The 24,045-nt window shown below is 55.3% G+C and overlaps 1 protein-coding gene across 1 annotated transcript in view; it reads left to right on the top strand.

Moving 5' to 3' along the window:
* Positions 1-23,224, top strand: part of KCNK5 (potassium two pore domain channel subfamily K member 5) — a 38,109-nt gene extending 14,885 nt beyond the window's left edge. The window contains exons 2-5 of the mRNA XM_060615403.3: positions 16,456-16,567; positions 17,750-17,916; positions 18,186-18,354; positions 20,517-23,224. Of these exons, the coding sequence (XP_060471386.1) occupies positions 16,456-16,567; positions 17,750-17,916; positions 18,186-18,354; positions 20,517-21,382 (1,314 nt within the window). The 3' untranslated portion in view covers positions 21,383-23,224. The remainder of the gene's footprint in view (positions 1-16,455; positions 16,568-17,749; positions 17,917-18,185; positions 18,355-20,516) is intronic.
* The last annotated feature ends 821 nt before the right edge of the window (positions 23,225-24,045 follow it).

The raw sequence follows: 24,045 nt of genomic DNA, 5'->3' as shown, positions 1-24,045 counted from the left end.
AGCTGCCAAAGTCGTGACTTCCTGGGCAGCCGTGCTGTTGAACACTTGGAGGCGTAGGGGCTCAATGTCTGGGTAAATGAGGGGGGGCCTTTGGTCTGCAGACCAAGGTGTTTGAGACTAGACACACAAGTCGGCGGTCACCAAGGAGAGGGTGCGGTTCCCTGAGAGGTCCCTGGCAGAGCCAGGGAGCCCCAGCGGCTGTACCCAGTGCTGCGCCCAGTGTCCCCTACAAGGGACGGTGTCTTCCAGCGGCCCACAGACAAGTGTTATGTTGCATCCAGCTCTGCCAAGTCTCACAGGGGCACAGGGAGACCTTGCCCTGCCTTTTGGATGAACACAGAGCACAAGCGAGATTTGGGTCAGCCCGGGACCATGCATGTAACTCAGAGTCAGGAGCGTGCTGCGGTTTACCTCTGGAGGCTTGGGTGAATGTGAGGGACCGGGGAAGGCGGACTCTGTCTGGGAGAGAGAGTCTGGGTAGGATGTGTTGTGTTTCACTCTGCATCCGATCGGTAATCACCACCCACCTGTTGCCAATTAATTTTATTTTAACGTGATAATGACTAAATATCGTGGCTGTTTAATTTTAAATTAAAATTTAGTTCCTCAGTCACACATTTCAAAGGCTTGGTAGCCACATGGGACTGCTCAGATATAGAACATTCCATCAGCACAGAGAGTTCTCTTGGACAGCACTGGAGTGTTGATAGGAATCTGTTGAGGTTTCTAATGGCCCACTGGCTTCTCGGGGTGTCTAGTCAAATTCCATTCCTGCTCTGGGGTGGGAGAGGGGAGAGCTGGCCCAGCCTGGCAAGCTTGGAGATGGGACGGTGGTGTGCCAGGAACCTGTAGGGGGTGGCCTCCCCACCCCCGCCCCCAACCAGAAACTTGCAAGCCCTTCTGAGGTGAGCACACCCACCCTCACACCCCAGAAAGCGTGAGATTGCAGAGGGCTGTGGACCGCCTTGCCCGCTCAGCCACATCAGACTCAGATGAGTGTGTATTTGATGGGAGGGTCATTCCTGGTGTCACCATCAGTCCACCTTGGCTCCATTGGAGGTGGGCCCAGGCTGAGGTAGACAGTGAGTCATCTTCCACGGACCTCCAGTTGTTGTCCAGGGTGTCATTTCCTTCTGATTGCCTGCTCCGCCCTGTTCCTCAGCCCAGTCTGCAGTGAAGGGCAGCTCTTCCCCGGCCCTGGGGAGGAAAGCCTGCATTTAAGGTCCAGGCTCGCTGGCTGGGTGGATCTGCGGCCACCCCGGGCACATCTTCCCCTTGGGATGAGAACATGAACATCTCTTCCACCCCAAATCTGGAAAGAATAGAAGAAGGGGTGGCCGATGGAACCTGCAGGGCGAGTTTTCCAGGTTCCTTCTGGGGTACATGATATGGGTCCTGGGCCAGGAAAGGTGGAGGACCCAAGGGTGGGGCTGGGGAGGAGGGCCCGGCGCTTTTCAGAGCTTGCGGAAGCATCTGACCGGGAGATGGCTCTGCTCTAGTCGTTTGTGTCTTGTGAGCCTCCGTTTCCCCATCTGGGTTTGGGCTTCTTGTCCTGCTTTGTGGCCAGTTGCTGGGACTTTGACAGAGGCATAGCTCAAGCCCTGGGGCTTGTCCTGACCTCGACGTTTATCCCGCTGCTTTGTTGTGGTGTCTTCCACCGTCCTGTAACTTCCTGTGTGCCTGCCCGTATCTGGACAGAACTGCGAGTCCTTCTAGGCAGAGCCTGTCTTGCACTTCCCTTGTTTGGCTCACAGCATCAGAGCATATGGCCAGTGCTCAGTAAATACTTAATCAGTAGATCCAGCTTTGAGCTGCACAGTGCAAGGGAAGGTCGTCCAGAACTCTGGTCCCTTCTTTCTTTGGGTTAAATTAGGTTGGATGCATTCTGTACAGGGCTTGGGGCTGATGCCTGGCCAGATATGGCATTTGTAACAGGCAGGCACAGCTGCACTCTTGCCCCACCGAAGAGGGGAATACCCCAGGGCCCCAAGGTGGGAGTAAGGGTGAAGGGAACCCTCTTCCCATCTTGCCATCTGGTCTCACCACTCTTCCTGGGAGGTGGCAGGCTGTGTCCTGGAAGCCCACTGATGGGTCACTTGTTTGGCCCTCAGGACAGACAGCCACTTTCAGCAGGCTGGAAGGGTAAATGGACCTCCCAGGATGAGCCTGAGAAGTGGCCGTCCCAGCTGCCATGTAGTGTTCTCGTGGGAAACTGAGTTCCGCAGGGGAACAGGATGCGGCCACGTGAGGAGCGGATTTCGCTCTCCTGCATGACCCCTGGGTGACTTGGAAATCTCGTGCCATGCACCTTCCTGTCCTTGAGCCTTCCCTGGCCACACACAATGCACCAGGAGGCTGAAAGAAAGCCTATCCCAACAGCACGAGGCGTTTAGAAACCACAAGTTTTAAGTCAGGGGCATCTCTGGCTTTGCCTGTGCCCCTGCTTCATGTCCTTCACGTTCACATCCATCGAGCCTTTGGATCCATAGCCCTGAGAGTTGGGGGTGTGGGGGGAGGGGGAGGCAGTGTTCTTCCTGTTTTACAAGTGAAGAAATGGAGGTCATGACTTCTGGGGCTGGAGAATAGCTGACCCTGTGTGGGCCCATGCACTGACAGTTCCTGCTCTCTGCTAAGAAGATTGAGAGCCGCCAGCCCTTGGGTGGGAGTTAGGGGGTTAAGCAGACTTGAAAAATGCTGTTGCTTAAAATCCCAGCCCTCGTAAAGAAGAGAGAGAGAGAGAGAGTGAGTGAGCCATGGTACTGATACTTTCTGCTTCGTGGGTTTTGCAACGGGGCTGTCTTACAGACATGACACTCCTCCTGTGCCATCCAGAGAGTTTCCATTTCCTGTCACCAGGCCTGTCCCTGGTCCCGGGCCCCAGGTCTGGGGATGGGAGGTTTTTCTAACTCCCACACCACCCCTCACCTCAGCCCAGCCTCTCTGTGCTAGGAGGGCCTGGCTGTACTTTTCCATACCTTCAGCACAAAATGCCTCAGTGTTTCTTCACCCTGGTCACGTCCACGCCCCAGTTGGCTGGGGATGGGAGGTGGGCCAGGGACCGTCCCTGCATGATGGAAAAGGCTGAGGTGGCTGTGCCTGTTCTGCCCTTCTCCTGTCATGACCTACCTGGGTAAGGGTGGTATTAGCAGCCCGTGACCGGGGGGCCCTGGTTACATATATCTGGCTCCCATTTCCTTTCCCAAACTGGGGAGCCTGTTTGTGTCTTATTTCTGTGATCTCCAAATGGGGCCTTGGGGGCCAGCGCCCCTGGTGGAATGACCAGTGAAATCTGTGGCAGTCTGGAGAGTGGGGGATCTGCCCTTCAGGATGGGACTCCCTTTGCATCCGGCCCAGGGATTTTCACGACCGTCGGGCATTGTGGTCTTGACCCTTGTCTCTGATCGTGACTCAGCCTTCTGGTGGGATTTGATCTGGGCTTTGGGGGCCCATAAGGCAGAAGCACACCCCCCCCCCCCCCGCCCCGGGCAAAGAGTACCATCCATCCCAAAATGCCTGTGCTACTTTGCCGGTAGTTTCTTGTACAATTTATTCCAGGGAGGATGGAAGCCAGCTGTTGTCCGTCTCCAGCTGGAGACTGAACCAAAGGAAATGGGCTTGGAGTGCAGCCGGAGGGATTTAGGCTAGAGTCAGACAATAAGGAAGGATTTTATGACAGGTGGTTGGCCTGCAGGAGAATCCTGCAGGGGGCTTTGTGGAGAGGTATGGGGTGGGATCATGCTTGGACACAGCGGGGCCAGGATTGGGTGCAGGGTGGGGGGTTGCAATAAACAGGTGGGAGGGTTACTCCACAGGAGTCGAGAAACTCAGCTGTCTACCCCTCATGCAGAATTAATACCACTCCCTACGACCCCTGTGGGCTTCTTTTTTTTGTTGGTTTTTTTTGTTTGTTTGTTTTTAAATTAATGAAGGGGTTTACAGTTTAACCATCTAGTCATCTTAAACAAATTGCAGTAAATGGGTAAGCTTAATAATTCCTTATCATCAGAACCCCAGCCTTCAAGGATGGGTAGTTACTTATTACCCAGAGCCACCAACCGGGGGTGAAGCGAGAGGGAAAGGAGGAAGGAGCAGGTGGAGGGGCCGCTCTCGAGGCCCCTAGGTGGGGGAGAGTTTGCCTATGGTCTGGGGTGCTCTGCAAGACAGGAGGTGGGCGATGTCAGCCATAGCCCTCCTCTCAAGGGGTATGGGTGTAACCAGAAGGCATGACCGAGGCAGGGATCAAGGACAGGTTTTATGGAGGCAGGAGTGTGGGGGTGTCGGCGGAGGGGAACCATGTCCTCAGGATCCCAGCAAGGGAGCCCAGGGCTGTCCAGAGGAACACGACCAGCAGCCTCCAGGGTTTAAGAGAGCTTCTTGGAACAGAGTGTCCTTCCAACTGCTGGGGGAGCAGGAAAGCAAGGACATGCATGGGAAGACCTGGGTCTCTCAACCCTGACGAGCCTCCTGGGCTCCCCCCCTTCCCCACCCACGTGCCTCCTTCCTCTGAAATCCTGATGGTTCCAAAGTCTGCAGGGAAGCTGACTCATCGGGGCTAGGACCTCTGGGGGCTTTGGCCTGGCAGACAGGTGGGGTGGGGTGGGGCCGGGTGAGGCAGGGGAGAGGCACTGGGGCAGAGAAACAACAGAGCCATCAATGCGAGCTGCCCTCACCTACCAGGACTGCCCACCTTACCCAGCGGAGCCAGAACCCACATCAACTGCACTGGCACCCAACTTTGTGTACTGGAAGGTGTGATTAGGAAAGGCATCTGTCTTGAAGACTCAGTTATTCATTAATACTGAGTATTTACTGGTGCCAGTTTCCGTTCTAGGAATAAGGGATGAGTGAAGTCTGCCTTCTATCTTGGGGGAGATAAACAGGCTGTGACCATAAGTAGTGTCCCCAGCCCTGGTCTTCCAGGCGGTGGTAGCCGGAAAGGAGGGCACTGCTGTTGGCAGCCAGCCCAGCTCTCCCGTTGCAGCTCTGGAGGTCCCGTCCAGCAGGCATCCCCCCCGCCCCCCCCATCAGCCTTGTGTTTCCCATGTTCACTTTTCTACCCAGTATCTGTTTCGGGGGCACACCATGTATGCCCAACACCGAGCCGTGCATTGTTTCATGTAAGGTGCACCCCAACCCGATGCAGTCTTGGTACCGCCACTTGCCAGGTGCGGAAAGTGAAGCTCGGAGAGGGGAGAGGACTTGTCCCCGGTGACCTGCTGGTGAGTGGTGGACACCCAGGCACGTCTGTTTCAGAGCCCAGGCCTTTCCTGCTCATCCCCGGGCTGCTTGTGGAGGGTCCCAAACATGACGTTTGTGATTTTGAAGTGGCTTGGCCATCCCGGTTTGTGTTGTGCAGGCCAGCGTGCAGACCTGAGCTCTGGAGGACCGGAAACAAGGTGGCAGGAGTGGGGCAGCCGGGCTGATGGTGAATCAGGTCAGGTCGTCAGCCCTGGACGGGGAGATAGCAGGTCAGCGGTCCCTGTGGCCTCCTTTGTGGCTGCTCGAGGGCTGTTTTTAGAAACCTTGCGTGGAGGGTGACTTCCGAGTTTGCACCTTTCACCCCACTGCAAGGTCCGGGTGGATCTAAGAAGCATTCCGGGAGTTGGAGATGGGGAGTGTAAGCGTAGGCTCATCCCCTAAATAATATCAAAACTAGATCTGCACAACGCTTTCATAGCTCTGTGTCATCTGTTACCTTTGCCTACCTGTCTGTTGTCCCCTTCCCTGCTCCGCTGTGGTTGGCATTTGTCAACCCAGTCCCGGGATGGGCAATGGATGGTCTGGTTGTTTGGCGGAAAGGAGCCTCAACGGAGAGTCAGGGGCTTCTGGCCGGTTCTCCTCTGTGCTTTGCAATCAGCTTGCTGTGTGACTTCGACCACGTCACTAGCTCCCTCTGATTGATTTTCTCACCTACAAAATGGGAATAGGAATATCCATTTTGCCTCCCTTCCCTCCAGGGTCTTGGCCTTGAATGAGATTAGGGCCACAGGAGTTCTAGGTGTGAGAGGTGCCTGATGATCGTGGGTTCGAGTGAGAAGGGGGGGAGTGCCAGCTCCATGCTCTTCCTGGGCCTTGTTGTTAGAGCTGCTGGCTGGGGCCCAGAGAGGTTTGCTGGCTTGTATGGAAAGGACGAGCCAGAAGCTGAACCCTGTGTGGGGCACTTTCACTCCCAAGTGTCCCCATCCCAGAACAGGGGACTGTTCTGCCCACCTGGCATGCTTGAGGGGTCCTGGCCGAACAATTTTCTCTACATCTGGGAAGGCAGAGAGATGTCTGACACTCCCAGAATTTGGATTCTGGGGGCAGGGAAGAGGCCAAGTCATGAACCCAGGCCCCAGGCCCCAGCATCCCAGATCAGGAATTGATGGTAGCAGCACAGGACATGACATGGCCAGGCCATGGTCCCCCGGGCAGGGCAGTGGGTGTGAATTGTTGGGCAGAGAAGCTGAGGTGGATAAAGGATATCCCTCTTGTCATTTAGGTGTCCCTGGACATCCCACCTGCCCTGGGTCCTTAAGAAGATGAAGCAGGAGGTGGATTTGGGGAACATGGCTCCAGAGGATCACCTTGTGTGTGTGTTCGGGTGGGAGGAAGTGCTCTCAGGCAGCAGTGCCGGGAGACCCCGAGCTGGGCTGGCGAGGTCCCCTATGTCTGCACACACCGGGATTTCCAGTCCAGTGCATCTGCTGAGCCTTCCAGGTGCCTGAGAACACTTGCTGACGCCCCATCCTGAGCCCAGACCCCAGCAGCCCTCACTGTTTGCTTTAGCCAAGCCTGCAGCCTTCCCAGGTCAGCCAGTCCCTGCAAAGCTCTGCCCTGGGCTCAGCTCTCACGGGAGGGGGCCCCCAGCTGCTGGGGGGTTACCAGAACAATGGGGGCAGGGTCACCTGCCTTGTTTTTATTGTCCCTCCCGAGTACAAACAGGGCTCCCGGGCCTGAGAAAATCGGAAACCCAGAGATTTCTGTTGAAAACGTACTCCCCTCTGGCATGGGCTTGCCCCTTGGAGCGTGAGATCCAGTGGTGCTTCTGAGCTCCGCAGAGGCTGCTGAGAGATGGCCTGGGAGGGTGCAAGAGGGGAAGCCCAAAGGTGGGCTGGAGGACAGCCATGCTTCCACGGCCTGCTGCACTGGCTCAAGGGGCGGGGCTGGCCTCGGGAGGGAGGACAGTTTAGGTCTGGGGCAGTGGCTTTGAAATTGGCCGCTTATAATAGTAGAGTCACCCGGGGCAGATTTAATCATCTTAGTTCCGTGCCCCAGACCATTGCTGGCCGATTCCCCAAGGGCAGGACCCCGGCAGGAGTACTTTCCCAATCCCTCCCCCGGGATCATCTCTACGCACAGTCCCGGTTAAGCAGTAGTATGGTGACCCCTGAAGTGTGCCTTGAGGACATGGTGGTGTACCACTTCCCACTTTGCCTAGTGAGGTTGTGTGGGTTTCTGTAGGTGTGACCAACACTGCAGGGGACTGTGCTGTGTTCTGTACACAGCCCCGCCCGAGACACCTGGGCTGAGGGAGGGCAGCCCAGACCAGCACCGGCACATTACTTTAAGGACCAAAGAGAAGTAGACGCAGTGAGGTGCCTTCTCCGTCCTGCAGTCCTGCATCCTCCAGGGGACACGAGGAAGAGGAAGCGTGATCGAGGAGCAGGGCTCACTCCTGACGTGGGTGACCTGACTTGCTGGGGGCTCAGGAGGAGCTGGAGCTGGTGGCCAGTGAACTGAGTCTCGAGAATGAAAATGTATCTTCTCAAATGTGCTGTGGATTGGGGATTTGGGAAGTGCTGAACTGGGCCCAGAAGTCATGATTCTGGGCAGAGGAAATTATGCATTGTACAGGCAGGGGGACCCCGGGAGTCCTAGACCAACCTCTTCATTTTACAGAGAAGGAAGTGGACAGAGGTCCAGGGTTCCAGGAGGATCTCAGCAAGTGGCTGGCAGAGTAGAGCTGGACCTGGGTCCTCAGCCCTATTGCCTAGCTTACCAACCTAGCATTCCAGCCACGTGTCCAACAATTCATCTTTCCTTCTTTCCTCTAAAAACATAATAAATACTCCATGGGTGGGCACTGGCACAAATCTGAAAGTTACAGATAAGCAAAAAAGAAGTTAACAAAGTCCATACCGCAATAGCTGAGGTCTGGTCTCAACTGAGATGTGGTGTGGCCCTGCCCCCTTGGGTCCCTGCACCTGCCACAGACACCTGCTTCTTCCCCGGGAGCGATAGGGCCTGCAGCTGGCACAGGTATCAGGGTGGCACCGCCTGGCCCTCGCCAGTACCCCGTTCATAAGGTGCGCCTGCCTTCCCAGCCACACCCTGGTCACCTGGGCTGAGGGGAGAGGCCAGTGAGAATGCCCAGGGGCAGGGAGGTGGAGGCTTGGAGCCTGGCGTCCACGCCCATCACCCCACACTAGGCAGTGAGTGTCTGCACGTCAGAATCCCCCTTGGGGTTTGTTCACTACCCAGGTCAACTACACAGAACACTTGCGGGGGGGCCCAGGCACTGTAGTTGTTTAACGTCCCCTCCCCCCACCCCCCCCCCCCGCCCCCGCCCTGCCCCGGGAAGGGGTTGTGTTGGGCAGCCTGGACTGAGAGCCACTGCCTCAATGACTGTGTGGTATCTAAGGCCCCTGAGCCTCAGTTTCCTCATCTAAAAACAAGCCCAGCACCCTCTCCGCCATCCCCAGTTAGGGAAAGCTTGAGAAGTCAAGTCAGTCTGAGTGGTGCAGAGGGATAGAGCATGGAGATAATCGAGGGCTTAACTTTAGTCTTCCACTCTCTAATTGGTTTTAGGAATAAGATAGTTAACAGATGCTCACCTTCCAGCCGAGGCACTTTACTCTGCCAGTAGTCCCAGAAAGGACTGTCTGATGGAGGACTGGCCCGCAGCTGGACAGACTAGCTGTTCCCCACTAGCCCCCCACATCCCCACTCTCAAACTGCTCTAGGGAGTCCTCACGCAGGCTCTGGGCTCCCCCTCCCCTCCTCCCTTTATCTGTTCATTAGTTCAGGTGTTAAAGGATTTGATAAACATTGTTGTAAACAAGTCCATACTGCAAATACTTGCTTGGAAAGTGCCTGAGATAGGTTTACTAATCTCCACTTGATGTCAGTCCTGTTCACAACACTCCCCCTGGGCCTCCACCCCTCCCCCCCCCACCCCCGGCCCCCTGTTCAGAGGGGTTCTTTGTTAGACTAGATGGACATATGGACAGACAGGGACACGCGGGGAGAGTCCAGCAGGGGCTGGGTGGTAGGTGGGTGCTGTGAGTCTGGGGGCAGCTGGGTGGGGAGCTGGGGCCAGGGTTCAGACAGGCTACCTAGGCCCCAGCCTCAGCCCCTCCTGGCGGGCACAGTGGGGGTCGCAGTGTGTGGCATGTTTCTCACCCCCAACTCATACCTTCCCACAGTCTGCCTGCCTTGCTTGGCTGCTTAGGAAACTGGCCAGGATGACTGGGAGCCTCTAGGTGGCAGAGATCAGGAGAGATGAGCTTTCTGAGGGATGGAACAGGGCATCTTGGGCGAGCCTCTGTTTCCCCTGCCAGGGAGAGCTTTAACACACACCCGCGTTCCCAAGGTTCTTTGACTCCAGCTGATCCCGTCCCCCTTGTGAGTTGTTTTGGTCCCCCTTGGTGTTGGAGAAGTCCCCCTGTGCCCTGAGGAAGCCGACTGACTGCTCAGACTAACAAAGGAAGCTTTCACTGTTAGAATAGGAAGAGGTGGGAAAAGGCTGCAGGTGTGAGGGAGCTTGGGGTCAGTGTCGCCTGTTCTCACCCAGGCCTGTCCTCCAGGTGCAGGGAAGTTAACCCCTTGCCCTTTGATTTAACCTTGGGGACGAGGGGTCTTTCCCCCTGGGTCTCAGATCCTCTTAGGGTTTGGTTTCCTGATGGACCCATATGACAAGTCACAGTGCAGATTGCAGGTGTGTTTATTCAGTGCTTACAATGACGTCCTGCACGCAAAAAGTGTATGTTCAGGAGACGGGTTATTCTTAGCACATGGAGAAACTGAGGCTGATAGGCTAAGTTATTTACCAAGAGACTTGATGTCAGCCATTGGGAGCCCTCTGCCTCCCGACATGAAGGCTGAGCCACAGAGAGCCTGCTAGTAAGTGTTTCTACCAGGGTTCACTTCTATCTTCCCTCTCCTCTCTCTGTTCACCTGCTGCCCCCAGGACAGTTTCCAAAGGGGACTCCCTCCCCTTCCTGCAGAAAGGACTGTCCTTCAGTCTCCCCAGGGACTCTCCCAGCTCTGCCATCCTGGCCTTGGCCGAGGGGGCTTTCATCTGTCTCCCGCACCTCACCCCTTCCCCAGCCCTCTGCCCCCTCTCAGAGTCTAGCAATCACTCCCCTTCACCCCACCCTCAGTGCCAGCTGGAGGCTGGTGGTTTCAGTGGTGTCTGCAGCCAGCCCTTGGCCCTGCCAGCCCCCACTCTTGCTGGGGTCTGACTCTGCTTCCCTCTCTTGCTGGGTTCAGGCCTCCACCTTGTTGCTGCTGAATTTAGTTGAAACCCAGCTGCAGAGCAATACTGGGAAGGTGTTGAAGGGAGACCCCTGGGGGATGAGTCAGTCCAGGCCAGAGAATATACACTCATTGAAGATCATTTACTCACCCATGTAACCAGCACCTTCGACGTGCCAGGCAGTGTCCTAGGTTCTGGGAATACAACAGTAGAAAAGAAAACAAAAGTCCTGTCCTCATGGAGCTTATGTTCTAGGGGAGTCTGCATTCCTGCAGATTTCTCTCGAATTTGCTTGGGAAGTTGTGTTTCAGAGACCTGGTTCCAGTCCTTGTAGCTAAGAAGCCCACCCTGAATCCCCTGCTCCCCTCTCCACATCTGTAGGTAGCATGGGGTGGGGGCGTTAAGAGCCAGACCGCCTGAGTTCACTCCTCAGCTCCACCACAGACTAGCTGTGTGACCTTGGGCCACTTACTTAATTAGCCTCATTGTCCTCATCTGTAATTGGGGGCAACAGCACCTGCGCTTTAGGCTTGTAAAGATTCAGGGAGCTGAGTGATTTAAAGGGCTTGGTTGGTGTCAGTCATATAACCACTCAAAATCCACTGCTATCCAGATATCAACTGTTCTAATCTATTAAATAAGGATTAACAAACCGTGCCCCCCTCACAAGGGGGCTGGGAGGTTCCAGGCGGATGATAAAAGTCCTTTCTACCCTGTGCTGAGCACCATGCCTGTGTGGCCGGCAGCTTTATTTCACCTTCCAGGCCAGAGGCCCCCAGCGCCTGAAATGGAACCGCAGCCAGGGTCTGGTAAAGGACTCTCGGCCTGCGGGCCTCCAGCGGTGTGTGGGTCCAGTGGAGGCTGGCCTCAGCGGGGAGCCTTAAGGCTGCGTCCTGCATAGTGGGAAAGAGCTCTGTGATCCACCCCTGAGTCTGCCTGGGAGCTGGAGGCCAGGTGGGGAGTAGCTCCGTGAGCGGCAGATAGCTGCCATCCCCACCCCACCGCAGGAGGGTGCGCGAGGGGCAAGCCGGCTGGCTCTCAGCCCCACCTGCCTGTGTGTGAAGGTGGGCATCGTGTCCCGAGCCCTGGAACTGGCCCGCTCAGCAGGATGAATCTCTCCAGGAAGGGGAGGCCTGGCAGCTGCCTCTGCCTGGGAAACCCCAGATCCCGGGGGATGAGGAGCTGTACGGGAACCGTATTTCTCGGACAGTGAGAGCTCAGGAGGGTGGGGTCAGGGCAGCTGGTTGCCTGAAGCCAAGGCAAGGGCATGTGGCCTCCCTGGAGGCCGGGCTAGAATGCTGAGCTCGGGTTAGAGTGGATGGACTGGTTTTAGGGCACTGTTTTTTCAGCTGGTGCAAAGGGGTGGAAGTATGCACTGGCCTCCTTCCTGTGGCCTCTGTGGGAAGGGGGGCAGGATAACCACATCTAGCCAGGGCTCTCCTGGCTTTGTGCTTTTAGCATTCTGACCTTAGGCTACTTAGTTAACCTCTCCAAGCCTTACACTTTCATTTGCAAAATGGAAAAAATTACGTATCTTCCCAGCAGGATTCTGTCCTCATTAAGTAAGCTAAAGGCAGTAAAGTGTTAGCACAATACTCAGTGCATCAGTGCATAGTAAGCCCTCAGTAAATCACAGCTGCTTTGTTAGAGGGGAGACCCAGAAGGGAGCTCGATCCCTTCCCCAAACAAGAGCTAGGCCCGGGCTGTGTGCAGTATCCCTTCTCCCATCACTCTCCAGGGTCATGTGGAAAATGAAAATATTGTCTTGTGTGAATTAGGGAGCCAAGTTAAAGAATCCTGTGAGTGAACAGGGGCCACCTCCTCCTGCTAGAGCTGTTTGCCTAACCCTGGGGACAGTACGCCACGTCCATCGTGGTGTCAGCCTGGCTCCCCCGTGCCACTCTTCCTAACCCAGGGATGGCCTGGATCTTGGGTCAGGCCCTTTGTTCTGGGAGACTGCCCCCTGCGTTCGGTATGACCCTGAACATCACCATGGAGTCGCCCCTGCCAGAGCCACAGCTGTACATGGTGGGAACAGGAAGCAGGCCCCCAAGTCCACATCTGGACTTCTGCCCCTCCCCCAAGCCTCACTTCCCCCACCTGTCGAGGGACACCTGGCAGGGTCACAGGAACAACCAGTTAGGTAATATGTGTATATACACCCCAGCAAGGGGTGTTTGCCACTCAGCAGCACTAATAGCCTTCTTCCCACTCCAGCATTGTGATGGAGCCAAGCTGATTCTCAGGCCAGCTGCTTGGTGGCCGTAGGCATTGAGGAGGCAACAGCAAGGAGTGCTGGGGGTGCCTAGGGGCCGGTAGAGCAGAGAAGAGGGGAGGGGGAGTCCCACTGACTTGTAACCAGAACCTAGCCCAGCCACGCGTAACCTCTCTCAGCCTGTTTTGTGACCTCACCAGTGGGCAGAACTGCCACCATTGGATTGCTGTAAGGGCTAGTGGTGCTTCTAGCCCTGGGGACATTGGGAGCCTCAGAATGCCCCCTTCGCTGCCCCTCTCTGGGTGACCATGGAGAGATAACGGAGGTCTTGGGGAAAGTGCTTGGGGCTGTGGCTCCCTGATAACCCAGGGCTGGAGGCCGAGGCTGCAAGGTTGTGCCCCAAAGGGCATAGGATTGGCAGAGGGAAAGCAGGAAACCCAGTTTTTCTGCTGCAGAGCTCCCAACCATAATGCCCTCTTTGGTTACCCTGTTTGACACTTTGGTTTTTTTTTTTTTAATTAATTATTTTTTTTTTTTTTTTGAGAGAGAGAGAGAGAGGGAGAGGGAGAGAGCATGAGTAAAGGAGAGGGGCAGAGAGAGAGAAAGAGAATCTCAAGCAGGCTCTACAAAGCATGGAACCCAATGTGTGGGGCTCCATCCCATGACCCTAGATGACCTGAGCCGAAACTAAGAGTTGGATGCTCAACCGACTGAGCCACTCAGACATCCCTGTTTTGCCACTCTTATGTTTGGTGTCTCCTTAGTACTTACTAATGATTCCCAAATCACAGATTGCCTTCGGAAAGCCAGTGTTCCTCAGCGGAAGCAGTGTTGGCATTGTGGGTTGGGCTGTCTTGTGAGTCGCTGGACATCTAGCCCCATCCCCCACTAGAATAGATGGGGGGGCCAACAGGGACTCTGTCTCCTCAATGTGCTGTCCATGGTGCCTGGAACAGTGGCTGGCAAGATAACACTCCCCACTTAGGCAGCATTTCCAGACACTTCCCACCCAGTTGGGAACCCTTGTTTCCAGTCACACCGTCAGCATCCCTGATGTGCTGTGGTCACCCTTGCTCTCAACACTTTCTATTATCAGAAGTGGATTACTGCCAAGAGCAGTCCATTCTGAGGTAGCTCACTATCCAAAAAAGCCACTCTCCTCTTCCTTGGGTAATAGATCATGTGAGGTCAGGCACCCACAGTGGAACAGAGTTCCCCATGTGTGACCCAGCCCTCGACAGATAAGATGTTGACACTGTCTGAGATTGTGTTGACTTTTCTTTCAGCAGCCACCCTCGTGTTTGTTAGTTTGTGGTCAGCTGAAACCCAAGGACTTCTCATTTCACACCTATACTGGCCTTTTCTAACCCAAAGTGTATGACATGAAAAACGTAAAAGATGGTCATATCTTGTTAGTTTGGGCCCATTTTTCCAGTCCAGATGATTTTTGAGTTCCAGACTGCCATTGCAGTGTGTTAATAACTATCTTCCCACCCTGGCCTTGTCCGCAATTTTGCATCCTTTGCAGAGGAGACTGGGCAGCCATCTATGTATGTCTTTTCTGTGTTGTTGATTAAAATATCGAAGAGTCCAGGCCTTTGGCATGATCATGGAGACCTCAGGCCAGGTCGATAAAGATCAAGACCTCTTGGCTGTCTATCTGCCTTTAAAGGGATCCAAATTAATCCCAGCTTTGCCCTACATTTCTCTGTCTTGTCCACATGAATATCTTTAAGCTCATCTGTTCGGCTGCCTTGTTGAAATCTAGATTTACTGCATTCCACCCAACTTCAAGGGTTTGCAACCCCTTTGGAGCGGGAGATGCACTTAGCTGAGCGTGACTCATTCTTGATGAACCTGCGCTAGCTTCTGGTACCCACCGGTTCCTCTTCTGATTGTGCCAAACTTGCTGCTGTCCCCATTTAGACATCTGTAAGAGTTCTGGTTTGAGTGTCTAGAACCCACCCCTTTTGTTTGTGCGAGAATAGGGACAGCTTCCATGTTCCCAAGACTCCACGGGGATGAGCAGAGATGGCGCCCTGATGGCATCGCTCCCTGCCAGTGGTGCAATTCCTACTTAAGCGTTCTTTTCATCTGTCAGGCTGAGCTCCCCAGCAATTACGCTTTGCCCTTTCCGCTCTACAACAAAGGCTGGGGCCAAAGGGAGCCGCCATCTGTTTGACATTAAGACACGGGACCCTGCTACATTCTCCTGCTTCGGACGTAGGTTTAATTTCTGAGAAAACCGTTCGGATGGACCTGTTGGCCCCTTAGGATCTGAATGTGCTCGTACTCTCACGTGGAGGGGGCCCTGCTGGCTAGACAGCCAGCTCTCTGAGCGAAGGGTTGCAGGCAGCCTGCGGCCTTTCTGCTTTGCCACTGCACGGCCTGCAGAGAGATGCTCTGGAAGCGCCGTGAGGAGGCAGGGCAGCGAGTGGTGTGGTTTGATGGCCTGTCAGACGGGCATGTCATCATGGAAAATTCTTCATGGGATCTGCAGATCCGTTTACATGGGCCTGCTGCTGCTCCCAACTGCTCATTCCTTCTCAACAGCCCCAGCCCCTCCCTTGTTTCCCACCGGACTTCAGTCACACTGTGGTGGGTTACAACTCTGGGCTTTCCATCTGCCTCGCTCTTCTTCTGCCTCCCCCTTCTTCTGCCTCCCCTCGGTCCCAGGCTTGAGGTTTATAGGGAATTTGGCTGAGTTCCCGGTCTCTGGATTGGGTGGCCCACCTGGGGCCCTCTTTGGGGGCAGAACTGGAATCTCCCAGGTTTAAATGCTGGGCCCTTCTGTGAGCCTCCTTTTGGGGTCCACACCCTGTCATCTGCAAGTTGGGGTGAATGGTGGCAGGACTGAAGGAAGGGCTAGAGGCAGTCTGTGGTCGGCCAGAACAGGTTTGGCAGCTATTAGTGTTCCTGGAATAGATAAGACTTCTTCTGGGGCCACCAGTGGACTTCCCCAGGTGGCCTCTCACCTGCTGCCCACAGTTGCTGGGAGCCCTGTGGGGACTGGTAGCAGGATTTTGAGTCGCCTTGAAATGTGCACACCACCTTTGATGATCTGTCCTGGACCAGACCTTGAAATTGCTTGGCCCAGGGCAGAGAGAGGGAGCCAGAGAAGGGAAGGAATGGGGAGTCTGTAGGGGAAGAGGGTAGAGTCCCAAGCATGGGGAAAAGGAAGCTAGCTGATTCGTACACCCTGAGACAACAGATCCAAGAGAGCCCTGAGCTGAGGTGAAGGGTATATGGGGGTCCTTCCCAGGTCTATCCTGTAGTAGAACGCTTCTCTGTGGAGGGCTGGGTAGGGTGTAGGCATCCTCCTGTGTGTCCGAATCACATGTGCCTTCTTCGAGGCAGAGTAGCCTAGCACAGTAGCTCTCTAAGTGTGGACTCTGGACCACTACCACCAGCATCACCTGGAAACTCATTTGAAATGCAGATTCTCAGACCCCCTTCCCAGACCCACTGAATCAAACTCTGGAGGTGGGGCCCAGCAGTCTGTATTTGACAAGCTCTCCGGGTGATGCTGGTGCACACTAGTAAGGTTGAGAAGCACTGGCTCAGTGAGAGAATGGACTTTAGAGACAGACTGCTTGACCAGCTGTGTGACCATGGGCACATCACTTAACCTCTCTGATCCTCTATAAGATATTTCATCACCTAATAAATTGGAGACAGTAACTGCCCCCTTATTATTGTGATGATTACGAATGCTTACAGAGTTATGTACAGTGCTGTCACTTAGAAAGCATTAAGAGTCAGTCTGTGTCTCTCTTTTTAGGTGGTATCTGATGCTGCAGGACAAGGCGTGGCCATTACAGGGAATCAGACCTTCAACAACTGGAATTGGCCCAATGCAATGATTTTTGCAGCTACAGTCATCACTACCATTGGTAAGTCTTCTGGGACCTTCAGGATAGCCACTGCCATGCCCTAGCTCCACGGAACCTTGTAAAAATCCAGCTCTGGTCCCATGGCCTTGTTGCATTGTGCTCTTTTAACACTTTTCCTAGGGATTTAGTCAGTCGTTGGTGATGGGCCACGCTTGGGAGATTGTTTTCCAGGAGTCCTCACCTGGGCTCTTGGAGCAGAAACGACACATCCCAATAGCCAGGGCCATGCAGGAGGTTGAACAGGTTGCTCACTGCACAAACCCAGCCCATGCTTGCCTGCCGGGCTGGGTATTTTGATATTCTGTGGCTTCATAACCAACTACCCCAGAGGTTAGTGGCTTAAAACACAACTTATTATTCGCTTTTTCCATTCTGTGCGTTGCCTGGGTTCAGCTGGTTGGTTCTTGCTTGAGGTAGGTAATGGCGGAGGCAGTCTTTGTGAGACTGGAGTCAGCCAAAAGCACTACTGGCTAGACATCCAGGATGGCTTCGTCCACTGCACATTTGATAGTTGACACTGGCTGCTGGCTGAGAGCACGGCTGGGGGTGAAAATGTACTGGCTTGGGCAGCTCAGAGTATGGCAGCTGGGTTCCAAGAAGGAGAATCCCCAAAGTGAGCATTGTAGGATATCACGGGGAGAAGTAAGAGGGCTTCTTAGACCTAGCCCACTGGGCATCACCTGCGCTGCATTCTCCGGTCAAGCCAGACACTGATGTCCAGATTCCAAGGGAGGGGATTAGATGCCAGCCTGCCGTGAGCAGCGGCACAGGCTTGCACAGGAAAGGGAGGGATTAAGAATGGCCATCTTTATAGACCGTCTACCACGGTGCCCCCGGGGTGTCTCCCCAGACAAGGCTGTTTGTAATTTGCACAGTGGTGCCATATGGACTAGTGGAAGGTTTACTAATGGTGAAAGCTTTGTCCACCAGGGAGCTCCCAATCTGATGGAGGAGACATAGCCCATGCTATCACACTTGCTCTGTAAATGGTCATGACTGTAGTGTGATCAAGTGAAGTTTCATTTCTTAAGTCCTGATGTTAGATCAATATCAAGTGATCTTAGGGAATGTGGGTGTGTGGATGTGGGTATGGGTACGTGATAGAGGCAGGGGCCAATGCTGGATCTGTGTCTGTCACCCCTGCTGTGGCTCTCTGTGCCTCACTCTCCTCTCCTTCCTCAGGCTATGGCAATGTGGCCCCCAAGACCCCTGCTGGGCGCCTCTTCTGTGTCTTCTATGGTCTCTTCGGGGTGCCGCTCTGCCTGACGTGGATCAGCGCCCTGGGCAAGTTCTTCGGGGGACGTGCCAAGAGGCTGGGCCAGTTCCTCACCAGGAGAGGCGTGAGCCTGGTATGTCTCTAAACCCTAGGTGCCGGGCAGCACTGGGGGGACCCTGGCAGGGGACGGACGGGAGGATGGGGAAGACCAAGAATGAGCAGAGGTGCCAGGGCAGATGGCAAGAGGGCAGTCCCAGGGCCCCCTGTCCTGTGAGTGAGGCCAGGAGCGATGCTGCTTGCCCTCCCCTGGGTGGTGAGCCTGCTCCGTGGCCTCCTGGGTGCCCCTGCTGGGCTTCCCCATCTCCGCCATCGTCTGACTTGGTCTCCCCACCACCCTGTCAGCGGAAGGCGCAGATCACTTGCACAGCCATCTTCATTGTATGGGGCGTCCTGGTCCACCTGGTGATCCCGCCCTTCGTTTTCATGGTGACTGAGGAGTGGGACTACATCGAGGGCCTCTACTACTCCTTCATCACCATCTCCACCATTGGCTTTGGTGACTTCGTGGCCGGTGAGTCCTGCCCTTTTCCCCTTGCGTCTGCCTCCTTGCCTTCTCTTTCTCTGCTTCTCCTCCACCTGCAATTCAGCTGATCTTTACTGGGGCCCCAGTAGGTGTTCAGTGTCCTGGGCAGCCCCCCACCCCCCAGAAAGGGGTCCTTATCCCTCCCTGCCTGATGCAAGAGGAGTAAATGCAGAAGCCTCTTCTGTTTCCCTGTCTTTCTTGGGTCCTGGCTTTTGCTGTTTCCTCTCCCTCTGTTCTCCCCTGTTTCCTAAGCCTAGGTTCACTAGGGGCTCCGAGTAGGGCCTGGCCCGTGCGGGGTTTGTGCCTGTGACCAGAAAGCCCTAAAGCCAAGCCAGGAACCCCCTTCCTGTTACAGAGCTGCCGGCTTCCATCTGTCAGAGGAGCGGAGGGTGCTGTTCTAGAGGCTTGGCTCACAGGCCCGAAACTTTGCTCTTGCCACAGGCAGTTTAAAGACAAGAGAGGCCTTCTCCTAAGCTGCCCCACCCCCTGGGGCCGGGACATTCCCCTCCTACTCCTCCCCTACTTAATCCAGCAGGTGATAAAATTCTTTGGCTCCAACCTCTCACGGACTTGTGCTTGTGGCCTGCACAGCATCTTGGCCCTTCACCTTCTTGTCCCTGTTTGGCTGTATTGACCCAGCGTTTCTTCCCTTGATGCCTGCTGCCCTGCCCAGCTGACCCCAACCTTGCTCCAGGGGCCTCTGGTCTCCCCCCGCCCCCTTCCTAGGGGGCAGGAGCAGGTCACTTACCCTTCTGCTTCATTGTAAAGGGAGACTCAGAATGCTAGGGCGGGGGCGGGGCAGGGGTGGGTGGCTGAGTGGTGGGAGGAACAGGAAAGATGCCTGAACACTCTACTGACCTCAGCAGATCAGGGCCTGCTGTCTTGGTAGATAAATTTAGATGGAGGCACAGTCCTGTCATTGTCTAAGGGACCCTGGACAGGCAAGAGAAGCCTTTGTCCTTGGAAAGTAGGGTGTATTTAGTCATCCTTTCTCAGCTCCAGCATGATTCCAAACCTCTGCCTCAGTTTCCTTATCTGTAAAATGGATTTAAAAAAATAGCACCTACCTAATAGGGTGGTAGAAAATCATATGTGTGCGGAGGCTAGGACCCAGCAATGTTAGCATGTCCCTGGTTGTCATCTTGTGACCAAGAGCCCTGAGCAAGGTTGATAGCATCCCTCAAAAACACCTCTTATCTGCCAGGCAGACACAGCACCTGTCTTCAGGGACCTGATTTGATGAGGGTAGTATAGGCCTTGCCCTGCAGGAGCCCCACTCTGGAGGAAGCCCCCTTCCCCTAGTCCCTTTTCCAAGTTGCTCCCAATTTGGGGGGGGGGGAGTGGCAAGATACCTAATAATACAGATCAATATGCCTAGAAGCGAAAGTTGAAAATCTCAGATAATCCTGGAGTGTAGGAACTCAATCAGAGCTGTATAGGATGACCCGGGAGGACTGCCTGGAGCAGGTGTCAAGAGCCTGGCTTCTGAAGAGGAGGATGTAGAGTAGGCAGAGCCCTCCAGACCATGGGAAGAGCCAGTCTGAAGAGGGAAGAAACAGGAAGTCAGGGGGCAGCCAGACCCCCCTGAAGGAGAATCAAGGCTGTCCAGAATAGTTCCTGCTGAGGCCAGTGCATATGGACCTCTTGGCCCGACCCCCAGCCCCATGCATATTAAGCCAGTGGGTCCATCCCCAGCAGTGGAGATGCCAGCTACTGTCTCATGTAATTTCCATCCTGGTTTTAACTGAAGCAGAACATACACACCCCCAGAAGTGTGCAGAACCGCTAGATGTGGTACAACGGATCATCGAATGGCAAACCTTTACAAACTCTCTCCTGATCTGTATGTTGGCTGTGTTAATAGCCTCCCCAATACCTTGGCCTTTGAACCTACCTTGCCCTAGGGAACCACTCTCCCGACTTTCGACAGTTGAATTGAGGCTCAGGCAGATTAGGGACTAAGATGGGGACATGAGTGACTGAACCATCAGGACGACAGGACAGTCCAGTTTCTAGTCCTTCCTCTCACTGTGCCTCCCATTCTGTGTTCTGACACTGTGCCTGCTCTCAGAGAACACGGCTTTGGCCTTAACGTGTCTCCAGGTCCCTGCCGACGCTCTTCTGACCTGGGTTTCCTGTCCTGTCCGCAGGTGTGAACCCCAGCGCCAACTACCATGCCCTGTACCGCTACTTTGTGGAGCTCTGGATCTACCTGGGGCTGGCCTGGCTGTCCCTCTTTGTCAACTGGAAAGTGAGCATGTTTGTGGAGGTCCATAAGGCCATCAAGAAACGGCGGCGGCGGAGGAAGGAGTCCTTTGAGAGCTCTCCACACTCCAAAAAGGCCCTACAGATAGCCGGGAGCACGGCGTCCAAAGACATCAACATCTTCAGTTTTCTGTCCAAAAAGGAGGAGACCTACAATGACCTCATCAAGCAGATCGGGAAGAAGGGAATGAAGACGAACGGGACTGGGGAGAGGGTCCCAGCAGTGGGGCTGGGGCCTCAGGGGGGTGGGCTGCCAGCCCTCCCCACCTCCCTGGCCCCCCTGGTGGTCTACTCCAAGAACCGGGTGCCCAGCTTAGAAGAGGTGTCTCAGACGCTAAGGAACAAAGGCCATGTGTCACGGCCCCTCAGCGAGGAGGTTGGGGCGGGACCCCCCAAGGATGGCTCCCTGACCCCTGAAGTGTTCATTAACCAGTTGGATCGAATCAGCGAGGAGGGGGAGCCATGGGATGCCCAGGACTACCACCCACTCATCTTCCAGAATGTCAACATCACCTTTACAAATGAGGAAGCCGGCCTCTCAGATGAAGAGACGTCCAAGTCCTCGATAGAGGACAACCTGGCAGGGGAGGAGAGGCCCCAGGAGGAGGCTGAGGCCGAAGTGCCCCTGAACCTGGGCGAGTTCCCCTCGTCTGATGAGTCCACCTTCACCAGCACCGAGTCTGAACTCTCTGTGCCTTACGAACAGCTTGTGAACGAGTATAATAAGTCAGACTGCCCCAGAGGCACGTGAGGCAGGGCCGGCTCCCCACCCCACCTTCGATGGCTTCCGTTTCCCTCATCCTAGGGCGTCCTACTCTGGCCCCTGGTGGGGGGCAGCCCTGGAACTGGGAGTGGGGGGCCAGGGGCCTTCCTCACCTTCCATCCCCTGCAGCTAGATGCTACTGGCAAACATAGCATGTGCCCAGGACAGGGCCTCTGTTCTCCGGTTGAATGGGCACCCTGGCAGTGGGAGGCATCTGTCCTGAGCATGGCTGGTAATTTTGATGGTTCAGTGACCTGTGTGGGCTGGCAGGTGACCCTCAAGGAGGCCTGCACCTGCATGGGTCTTCGTGCGTCATTCGGTTGAAAATGTCACATGGTTCTCTTAGGCCGGGGGCCTCGGCTGTTTGAGTTCACCAGCGTTAATGAGCTCCTGTGAGCCCAGCACTGAGTCAGGTATTTCAGAAAGAGGCAGGGGAGGGCATTGTGAGACCCGGGTCCTGCCTTTGAAGGAGGGACGGCTGTGGTGTTGGGGGTGCTGAGCATTTCAGCTCTTCAGCAGTAGCGGGGCCCTGTGTGGGGCACATGTGTGACCATCCCCCAGGCCCTTCTCGTCTGCCTGTCAGGCCTCTACTGCAATCTCAGTAGGGAAGAGGCACCCAGGGGAAGGGAGAGAGGAGATACTGGGCAGGTGCTGAAACACTCCTCTGATATAAGGGCCTGGGAGCAAGCTCTGAGTGTGGCCCAGGGTCTTGTCACTGTGCTCGGACCAAGCCCCACCCCCCCCAACCCAGAGCCCAGTTCCCTGATGCAGACAACTTTTGGCCAAGCAGTGACAGACGTCGCCTTTCTCTCTCCCCAGGAACGTTGGGGGAAGAGGGTGGCAGTAGCCAGGGAGCTGCAGGAGTAAGCTCACCTCTGGCCCCAGCCTCCCCGTCTGGCTGGCTCCTCATCCCCTGTGCCCAGAACAAGGACCTCATGGCTCCCTGGCCCTCCTGGCCCCGTGGTGGTGGGGGGGAGGGGGGGCGGGGGGGGGAGGTAAGTTGCTCTTGGCTTACAAGCGGGAATGGCCAAATATGTGAATCGGCTCCTTCCTACAGCCACGGTTTACCATTTGTGTGTGCGTGTGTGTAAGTGTGTTTAAGAAAGAAAGGACTGGGGACAGGGGGAGCAAAAGATAATGTGAAACTGTGCACAGACCCTCTCTGATGAGGGGCCGGCAAAGTTCTCTGTGATGCACACCTGAGGGCCGGCCCTCTCTGCCCTGCGCATTCTGTTATTTTTAAATAAACTGCTGTTTTTATATACCTGGCACCTGTTGGCTTCAGAGCCAGAGGGGAGAGGAGGTGAATGAGCAGGGTCCCAATGACTGGGATGTTACATGTTCACCCTTCTACCCCCAACTCAGCTGGGCCTTTCTTGGTGGCCTCAGCCAAGGTCATGCTGTCAAGAGTCCCCACGTGGAGAGGGCGCCAAGGCACCCATAAGCGCGTGAGCAGCACATTTGGGGGAGAGGCATCTGTCACAGGCGCCTGAGGCCGGCCAGGAGGTGAGTGATCACCCTTGGCCCAAACACTCTCCCAGCCCCCCGCCCAGTATTGTGGGGCTGGACCCCACCCCCCAACATGTGAAGATGGTGATGGGCCTGCGTGTCCACACCCGCATTCATCCCGTGACCCAGGGCTATGCTGGCTGGGTGAGAAGGAGTGGCCTTCGGTGTTTCTGTGAATGTGTTAATGAGTTCATCTTCGTTTCCTTGCCCCACCTTGCCGGGGTGTCCCTGGCTGTCCTGGAATCACACTGTGTGTACATACTGGCAATGATGTCAAATGTAATTTATTTTAACCTTTTTACAATAAAGCCTGAGATCGACGGGCCAGTATGGTGTGTGCTATGTCAGAGGTGGGGTGGGAGCAGGTGCTGGGCAGGGGCAAGGTGTGGGGGCAGTCTGGGAGGATTGGGGGCTCGGTGAACTGAGGACAGTGGGAGGGTCTCGTTGACTACTGGGGGGAGTGTTCTGGAAGGGAGAGGAAAAGGAAAGAGGTGAGGGGGGGTGGAGGGGCAGCTTACTTAAGATGGGGTAGTCAGGGAAGGCTTGTAGGAGGAGGTGACAGTTAACAGGTCTGAATGAGGATTGGAGAGGAGCCTTGCAGAAAGTGTCCTAGAACCAGGAAGGAGTCAGGAGCCAGGGGAGAGAGGTGGGGGGATCTTGGCAAACTGTCAGCAGTCTGCCAGGCACTGTTCTGGTGCTTTATACCCCTCTGTGAATGAGCTCCTTTGATGGTGCAGCAGCCCTGTGCGGTAGGTGTACATGCTATTTTACCGGCGAGGAAACAGGTACAGAGAGGTGACTCGGGCAAGATCTCAATGGATGGTGAGCCTGGATTCAAACCCATGCAGCCGCGCTCCTGGGTCTGTTCCCCAGCCACCGCGATGGGAGGAGGAAGCAAGCCTGTGCTTTTGTGGCGACTGACATCCCTGAAAGGGCTCCTGTCTCAGGAAGGTGGGACCAGCCTGGAGTTCGAGGGGTGGGCACCGGGGGCTGGAAAGAACGTGGAGGAAGGACTGACCAGGCTCAGCTGGGCATGTCTGAACCCATTTAACGAAAGGATCTGTCAGGCTTCTATGGTTCTGGGGCCCCCTAAAGCAGCACCACACAGGACATTAGTTAAACATTTGCGTCTGTTGGGAAAC

The sequence above is a fragment of the Panthera onca genome, chromosome B2 (assembly GCF_046562875.1).
Source record: "Panthera onca isolate mPanOnc1 chromosome B2, mPanOnc1 haplotype 2, whole genome shotgun sequence".
NCBI lineage: Eukaryota > Metazoa > Chordata > Mammalia > Carnivora > Felidae > Panthera > Panthera onca.
The sequence above is the reverse complement of the archived record's forward strand: the minus strand, read 5'-3'. Positions and strand labels throughout refer to the sequence as shown.